Source organism: Trachinotus anak, unplaced genomic scaffold (assembly GCF_046630095.1).
Source record: "Trachinotus anak isolate AG129_WGS33_773 ecotype Australia unplaced genomic scaffold, CSIRO_AGI_Tana_v1 ptg000007l, whole genome shotgun sequence".
In the NCBI taxonomy this organism is placed as follows: domain Eukaryota; kingdom Metazoa; phylum Chordata; class Actinopteri; order Carangiformes; family Carangidae; genus Trachinotus; species Trachinotus anak.
The window spans coordinates 320,214-329,362 of record NW_027273858.1 but is presented as its reverse complement, the minus strand read 5'-3'; the positions used below and the strand labels follow the sequence as shown (position 1 = coordinate 329,362).

The 9,149-nt window shown below is 39.5% G+C and overlaps 1 protein-coding gene across 2 annotated transcripts; it reads right to left on the bottom strand.

The window, feature by feature from the left end:
• Window positions 1–1,004: 1,004 nt before the first annotated feature.
• On the bottom strand, window positions 1,005–7,758 carry tspan14 (tetraspanin 14). 2 transcript variants are annotated; one of them, XM_071479806.1, is made up of 9 exons: window positions 7,616–7,758; window positions 6,951–7,031; window positions 4,688–4,738; window positions 4,219–4,365; window positions 3,945–4,115; window positions 3,343–3,468; window positions 3,164–3,214; window positions 2,952–3,065; window positions 1,005–2,677 (listed from the first exon to the last, which is right to left on the bottom strand). In XM_071479806.1, exons 1-9 carry the CDS (start codon window positions 7,658–7,660, stop codon window positions 2,612–2,614), a joined length of 852 nt encoding a protein of 283 aa, XP_071335907.1. In that variant the 5' UTR covers window positions 7,661–7,758; the 3' UTR covers window positions 1,005–2,611. The 2 variants fall into 2 exon arrangements, with proteins under 2 accessions (XP_071335907.1, XP_071335908.1); XM_071479807.1 differs by lacking the exon at window positions 7,616–7,758 and adding an exon at window positions 7,375–7,465.
• Window positions 7,759–9,149: the final 1,391 nt, after the last annotated feature.

Below are 9,149 nucleotides of genomic sequence, written 5' to 3'. Positions count from 1 at the left end.
AAGCTGAGTCAACACCTCAGATGTTGATAATCAGCTGATTTCATCTCAAACATGTGGAGCTGCTGTGATCGTCTGACAGGAACATTCGTGAATACATGATTCAGAATCAGAGCTTTTCAATAAAAACCTTTAGAACCTGTCACATGTTCATTTACCTGCCTCGGATCAATAAAGTGTATCTTTACTTAAAGCTCCACAGTCTAAAGGTAGACGTCCATGTGTTTGTGATTATAAAGCAGGTCTAGGTTCTATATTAATACTGTGAAAGTATCAAAGCCTCAGTCCACAGAGAAATGCACACAGCCTGTATTCAGACACTGAGCCTTAAAACCAGCCGTCAGGACTTCTGGAACTTTGTGATGTCACAACAAAACAGTCAGCACCCTCAGCCACGCCCCAAGCCCCGCCCACCTGGACCCACCATCCAACCTTGCAGGATTTGTTTTCTCTGAGTGTTTACCTGAAATTGGCTCAGATCCTCTCTTCTGATTGGCTGACTGACCTGAGAGAAGCCTGAGAGAGGAGATGTAAAACTACACTGAGATGGTTTTTGGTTCTTAAAACCACAGATATATCTTCTGATGGAGATCAACACTTCAGATAAAACACAGAGGAAGAGTAAAACATGGAGCTTTAATTGATTCATCAGATTGTAAAGACTAATCAATAAATCAGACCAAACTGAGTGTGATCACATTTCATTCATCTAATTCATTCTTTACTTTTCTTCTTGTCATGAATAAAATCACATTTCACTTCAGTATTTTGTTCTTTGTCGTATGATCCTGTCACTTCTTCACTTTGTGACGTCAATATGTTAAAAACTGAAACACTCAGTGATCAATAAGTGTCCTGATCAATACAGACACCTTTTAAATAAATGTTTCTTCTGTACTCATTACTCTCATTTGAACTTCTTTTGAATTATAAAATAAAGTCGAAACTGTTAAACTTTAATCAGTTTTCAAGCTCTTTGATAAATGAACAAAGTTCAAACAACAAACTCAGACCAAATTTCATTTATTTTGTTGAATATAAAAAGATAAAAATTCATTTTTATAAAAAAACAGAATCCCTTCAGAATAAAAGCTGTCTGGTTTTTAAACACAAACCAGTGAAATTTAATCATTCATCCATGCATTCATGAATTCATCAACAGAGAGAAAACAGTAAAAGAATTAAAGCTGAAATTTAACAATAATTCTGAATATTTTCTCTGGTTTGTTGCGATTGGCTCAAACATCCTGAAATCTTTATTCATACAAAACAACAGAAACACTTTATTTATTCAAAGCTTGTTAACATGAATCCAGTGTCAATAAAGTTCTCGACCTTCATATTTAATCAAACCTGTGATCATGTGACCTGAAGCCTTTTAAAGGAACAGTCCATGATTTTAATCATTTCTGTCTTAAACTGATTTCATCTTCAGACTCTTTTAAGTCTGATACTTCTACTCCCAGTGTTCAGTACTACTATGTACTACATACTGATACTATATGCAGTACTGACACAGTAAGTACTACATATGTACAGTGAGAGTCTGTAGTCTGGATTTAAGACTCAGCGACAGCCTGAAAGAACCTTTCTCACATAACAAATGAGAGCTCCACAGTTTACAATTCGTTTCATTTCATCATGGTGACAGATTCAACAATCAGTCAATTGATCAATCAACAGAAAAAATTAATCAGAAACTCACATTTTATTTGGATTCACTGCTGTTCTTTGTTGTATTTGTGGCTGATTATGGAAACACTGGACTCTACGACACTGAGACAGCTCGTCAATCAGTAGAGAAAATATTCAGCAGATTCGTTGATAATGAAAATAATCATTAGCCGTGTGCTTTTATTTTGAAGTTTCAGTGTTGGGGGCAGGGCCATCTTTATGTGTCAAGCCCTGATTGGATAAAGATTCAGCCACTTCATGAAGTGTTTTTATGCATTCATTTAGGATGTTTGCATCGTTTCTCAACATGAAGCTGTGATCACAAAGGAGGGAACTTCACCTGCTGCGTCACACCTGGATGACATCACTGACTCCTCCTTCTCTCAGCTCCAATTTAGACCTGAACTGAGATCAGACACTACAGACAGGTTACTGTTTTAAATCCCTGAAAGTGATGATTGAGTGATTAAGGAGGCACTGAATCGGGTCAAAGGTCACATTGGTTCAAAAAACATTCAAACAGTAGAAAAAGGCTGAAGCTGCAGTTTGAAGAGTAGCAGCAAGAATCTTCTTAAAATGCAGGAAAAGTGAAGGCAGTTTGGTGCTGAGCAGCTACAGATCAGTAGCATGGACAGCTCTCACTGACAAAGATCTAAATACAAAAATAAGAACATCAACAAAACATCACAGGTCCTCAAAGATTTCAGAGAATCTTTCAGAACAAAAAAATGTCTTTCAGGACTTCGAACACGTCTCAGTCAATGTAAACAAACAAGCAAAACGCCATGTTTTCAGTCACTATAGCAACACCATCATCAGAAGACTTGAGTGGTGATGTAAAGATACAACAGAGTGACAGAAGAAGAAGAAGGCACGTGTCTGAATGAAGAAACTTGGTCCAGTAACACCTGTTGTGAAGCCCGCCCCCTAGATGTAGACTTCAGTAGCTGAATCTGACCTTCTCAATGTCGGAGATCAGAGTCCTGGCCAGGTAGATCCCCACCATCTGATCACAGACAGACAGGTATACAGGTACTAATTATTGATTTGTATATTTAAAACAAAAAAACATAAACATTGCAACTAACTGACTAATTTTTGTGAAGTTTTTATCATAAAAGTTTGAATTAAAGACTTTTGGGTACAAGATTTAAGACATTTGAAAGGATCAGTATCGTCTCAGAGACACTCAGGACTGTTGCAGTGACAGTACACAGTAGTAGAAGTACACACTGAGAACAGATGCAGTAGCAGTACTGTGATGTTGAGTGTATTTGTACCTGCAGCAGAGATATAACAATGAAGACGATGGCCACAGTGTAGAGATTTCCAGGTAACCAATCCTCCAACGCTGCAATACACCCTTTCATGTAGATATCATTACTCCACTCCCTCTGCACAGGAACATTACACAACATTAGAGAACGTTCCTGTCAAAACATGACCAGGTTCCTGTTACAATATTATCAAAACGTTCTTGTTGGAACCCCACCTTTGGTTTGTTTCTCACGTCGTAGCCACACTGAGTGTTCACCACCGAGTCCTGAAGGAGGAGCCGAGAGGTTTAACACGAACAGAAACAGAACATCAGCAGTCAGACTTGTTATATTTCTATGTAACCATGGTGACTAGTGATTTCTATTGATAAGAACTGATCAATAATGAACTCACGGCAGGATCAGAGATGCAGCAGGAGAAAGGAACTCCACACTTCTCTCTGCTGCGATTTGTGTCGTTACAGCTGAAGTAATTGTTCAGATCCCAGTCGTTCGGTTCCTGAGCTCCACAGCAGTGGTTCTGTTTAAAGAACGTTCTTCAGTCAACTGGAAACAAGATGCTCCACCCATCAGGAGCAAGATCCTAAAGGTCTAACTTAATGTCTAACCAAAGGTCCCTGAGCTTTTGGTACAAAAACAACATCCTTCACCCAACATGGAACTAGATCCTTCACCCAGCAGGAGCACGAGTCCAAACTTTAAAGGTTCTTGAGCTCCACAGAAACGGTTCAGTTCAACAAACACTTAATTTGCAAGCAAACAAAATAGGTCAATTAACAAGCATCAAGATCCTAAAAGCTCTACAGCAGTGGTTCTCCTACACAACAGGATACTTCTACCAACAAGAAGCAAGGTACTTCACTTCACATGAACAAAGTCCTTTTGAGTTTCCTGTGCTTTTTTCTAAACCTTTCATGGCCATGATTTTCTTATTTGTTACATATTTAAGTGATGAACAGAGAACAAGAATCAAAACAGTCAGCAGCGATGAGTTACCATCCTCTGCAGAGAGTCGATGAGGTTCTGCAGGTCGATGTCATTTCTGTATGCTTTGATGTTTGTCAGGAAGAACTCGCTGATCCATCCTCTGACCTGACTCTGAAAAACCACAGCCAGCACCGCCGCCATCAGCTCCAAGAAGAAGATGAAGCCGATCACACCTGAAAACTGCACAAAAAAACAAAAAACAAAGATGATTTTAATCGTCAAAGAAAACGGAGAGAAGATATTTTAATGTAGAGCCTAACACAGACAGATGTTTTTGACATACAAACTTCAGTAGACAGATGTTTTCTCTCAGAGCTCCCACGCAGCCGGCGAAGCCCAGGATGAAGGTGACTCCACCCACCACCAGTACCAACCAGACAGGGTCGAAACCACGCAGCTGGGTCACCTGGGTCAGGTCCAGCAGGATTCCCTGTGAACCACAACAGACCAGAACTGGACAGTCAGTCTAACTTTCAAGCTAAAATACGATTCAGCTTCACCAGGCAGTTTGCACCTCATTTACATTTAGTGAGTTCTGACCTTTTACAGCTGTTAGTATTTGTCTGTTGTTGAATGGCAGCAGACAAACAGCTTTTAGACACTGATACATGCTTATGACCAGGCCCCAGCAAAAACTGAAAATTATGACCCACCCGACTGATATGATGACAGATGTTCTTTATATGAGACAGATGATTTTTTATTAAGTTTATGGTTAATATATTTACTCCTGACTGTGTGTGTTGATTCACCTTTTCACTCCAGGCCCAGAAACCAGCCGCAATGAAGGCAACTCCAGCCAGCTGCAACACAAACACACACACCAGCAATTACACAGATCCATTAGACACCAGCGTTGAGACAGATCCGGCCTCTGAAATGACAACAGAACTCTTCCTCTGCTCATGTTCATGTCCTGCACAAATGCTGATGTAAATGTGTAGACAAATATCAGATTCACACTCTGACACCAGAGTTTATCTCCAGAGGGGGTTTCATCACACAGCTCATCAGAGCTCTACAGAGATATGACGCCTCTCCACAGGAGGACGACCATGGACGCTGCCTGAAAGCTCTTACATCTCTGAAGGCAACAGAGCGAATTCAGAAACAGGCATTAATTTAGTGAACTGAGCAAATGATAGAAATCTGAACTGTCATCATCAGAAATATATCAGAGCTTAATTAAGTGACACAAAAACAGATGCAGGATGGAAATTATAAAGATTTGGAGCCTGACTCAAATCCTCCTCCATTGGTGGTTGGGGTGAAATGCATGCTGGGATACTTATCTAAAGTCAGCTCCTGATGATGACAGAGTGAGAGCTCTCTTTAATTCAATGACATTGTTTTAATTACATAAAGTTCATTTAAAAGATTGAAAGTCTTCCTGTTTTTCACATCTTCGATTAATGTTCATGCTGCTTCAGTTAAACAATAAAACCAATCAATGATCAATAACTACATTACATTATCCCACCAACCACAACATCAAATATAGTGTGACAAACTATACAATCATAGCAGGAATAATCAGTGTTTGAACACTTTTGTTACAGGGTGAATGTGATGTAAAAACACTGGTGCAGCAGTTTTTCACATTAAATCCCTCAGAGCAGTAGAAACACAGTAGATGTAACATAGCACTGATGTGTCTGTTCCTGCAGTTTACTCTGAACTTCACAATCTCCAATAAAATGCTTGTATGAGACGAGTCCTGTATGTTTGACACATTCTATACAAAATACATCCTCATTATTCAGCGGGGGAAAGAGCCTGATAAAGTCTGTGGCTCAGGATGTTTCATAAGAGATGAGACTCTTCCTGTTCTGCCACATGCAAGTTTTACTCTACCGCTCAGGAAGTCGCAACATCACTTCCTCTCAACCAACACCCAGATTAGAAATCAGTTCTGAGAAAACACAACTCAGTCTGAGGCTGTCTGTCACTCTCTACTGTCCTATTAAATAAGGTGTGAAAAGCCTAAAATACATCTAAAACAAATATGTAAAACAGGGTTTTTCAAGGATGAAGAAACTGATTCATCTTCCCTGCAGCAGTGACGTGAGTGAAGGTTTGGAAGTTGATGCAACAGTTCCTACAGGGTGATGATTCACAAACCCTCTGTCTGTACAAACTGTTACTACACTCTCTGATCATCACCATGACAACACTGTACTACAGGAAGTGGGACTGTATACTGCTGTCTGAGTGGAGAGAAAGACAGGCTGGTTGGTCAGAACTTCATCCTACAGCAGGATAATGAGCCACAACATTAGAAGAACAGAACCAGGCAGAGGCTTCACATTATGAAGAACAGCAAAGAAAAATGAAAACTTTTAGTGGTGTAAACTCATCAGTGGGTAAACATGTCAACAGGTAAACAGGTCAGCAGCATAGACTGTGTGTAAAAATGGACGTAGACTCTGGGTCTGAACAGTGAAGCAGGTGGTGAAGAGCCTTAAACCGTCATTCTATCTACTGACCATCAGGGGGCGACTCCACTGGTTGTAAACAGAGTCTGATCGTATTGAAGTCTATGGGAAAATGTCTCTACTTCTCACTGATTTATTACCTCAGGAAACATTTTCCTGATCAGTTAATGGTCTCAGTCTCTTGTTTCAAGTCTTCTTCAACGCAACATGATGTTCATTATCTTAAATTATGGTCCATTTAGAGGAAAATAGACCATAAAGCAGGGGATGCATTAGGGCGGGGCTACTGTGTGATTGACAGACTGAACCACACACAGCGAACTGCCCGTCAATCAGGACAGAGGACGGAGCAGGTCAGATCCACCTTCTCCTTCTTCTGGTTTAAAAAAAACTAAGATGGCGACGAACAAATTACAAACCGAAGGCTTTAAAACAGCAGCTCACAAACCAGTGGGTGCTGTCCATGTATGTGAAAAGGTAAACATGTAATGAGGTGAATATGTGACAGAGTGAATGTGCGACCACATGAACAGAGGGTCATGTGAACAAGTGAATGTATGTGTGTGATGATGTGACTCACCCAGAAAATGATGTTGTAGCTGAACATAAGATATTTGAAGCAGCAGTTGACCTCAGCATTGTCATACCGATAGTAATACATCTGTCAGTCACAAAACACTGCGTTACACATACAGTTATACATTCTACACACACACACACACATATATATATATATATATATGTATATATATATATATATATATATATGTACTGTTATATATCATGTTCATTACAATTACACATCATGTACTATTATATATTATACATAGATGCTGTTATTTTACATACGTACTGTTTATACTGATAACTAAAGCACTGACTGTTAGCAGTTAGCTCCTATAGTTTAACTAAACTTTACTAGCCTCTGTTAGCTTAGCTGAAGCTAACCAGAGTTTTTTTTGAAAGGGACGTTTCTCTTTCTGATGAATCCCCGACACACTCACCGAGCCTCCGGTCAGTCGGTAAGGTACCGCCAGCCACCGTCACTGGCTGTAATCAACCGTTCATTTTCAGCAAATGTTCCGTTATTGATGAACAGAAACTTTTTGAAGTTTCACTTTTTCTGAAGCTAACAGGAAACGGCTAATGCTAACGCTGACAGGGTAGTGTGTGAATAAACCGAGTGTTTGACCGCAGCAGGTTCCGGGAAGCGACTGTGGCTCGTCGCGGCCCGGTCGGACTTACCTCAGATCCGTTCAGTCCTCTAATGTCTGATCCCGACACTTTCATCAAACTAACACACCCTGTTTATATCGGACAACCGCTTCTTCTTCTGCTCCTACCACACAAACAACAACTCTTCTTCGTCTGTGGAGTTTAACGTTGTAGATGCGTCTTTTCACAGGTTCGTCACTGCCACCTGCTGGAGGGGCGAGCAACTGCAGGACCGCAATATAATATAATATAATATAATATAATATAATATAATATAATATAATATAATATAATATAATATAATATAATATAATATAATATAATATAATATAATATAATATAATATAATATAATATAATATAATAAGTTGCATATTTAAAAGGGAAGAAAATAGGAAAGAAAAGCTGTTAAACAGGAAACTCATGTCTGTATTAATGAGGATATGTCATTTTATGAATGAATCACTTTATGTCTGTGATGAAATAATTAAACAGCTGACTGATGATCTCACTGACAGTCATTAGTTATGTTAATGAGCTGATTGTAATAATGATTAATGATCAGTCTTCACACACTGAACCACAACAGCCAATCGGAGCAGCTGAACCTCATTACTATGCAGATTCATGGTGAAACATTAAACCTGATGTTTCCATCAGCTGATGTGAGGAGGGACACACTGGGGACATTTAACACAAACAAATAGAAAACAATGAGATTTAATAATATGCCAATAAATGTCCTGAAGCTGCGTCCCCATCACCTGGTTTCATCAGACTCAGACGACCAAACCAAACCAGGGTGCAGGCACAACAGCTTCAATAAAACACTGATAAATGACAGGATTAACATCACTGAGCAGAGCAGGTGATGTTTAAATCACTACAGACAGGCTCATCCAGGACTTCATGTCCTGAGTGAAGGGAGCTGCAGCTGTAAATTTGTATATTCATGACATCATCAGGTAACTGTGAGGATGGCCAATCACAGCTCTGTGCTGCCTGCATGTTAATGACTGAGCTGTTAATGATGTGAGGAGCTCATTAAGGTCTCTGCTGCGCTTTGTTTACTTCCTGTGAGGCTGCTGAGGTCGCAGCAGGTCACCTCACCTCAGAAATTAATTTATAATGTTGATCAATTTTATTTAAGAAAAAAACACAAATATTCAGGGACAGAAATTTAAAGACATTTATTTTTACATATTTTATTCACATAAGAGTCACAGTGGAACTTTTCAGTTAAGCCCTGTTAAAGGATGATGGCAGGATGTGGCCAAAAGTTTGTAGACAGGCTATTTATCTCTGTTACAGTCAGATTTAAAACAACAGTGTCAGAGTGAATTAGTTTCCACCTTAAAAGTTCTGTTAGTTCCACAGCCTGAGTCCTGCTGTTACCATGGAGACAGTGACCTGATGTTCTCCGTTACCATGGGGATGGTGAAACAGGATTCTGGGTCAGAGTCTAATTCAGTTCAATTGTATTTGTATAGCGCCAAGGCACTTTACAGAGTCAGGTCAAGACCTCATAATATCATAGAGAGAATAGATCCAGGTCCAGTGCAGAG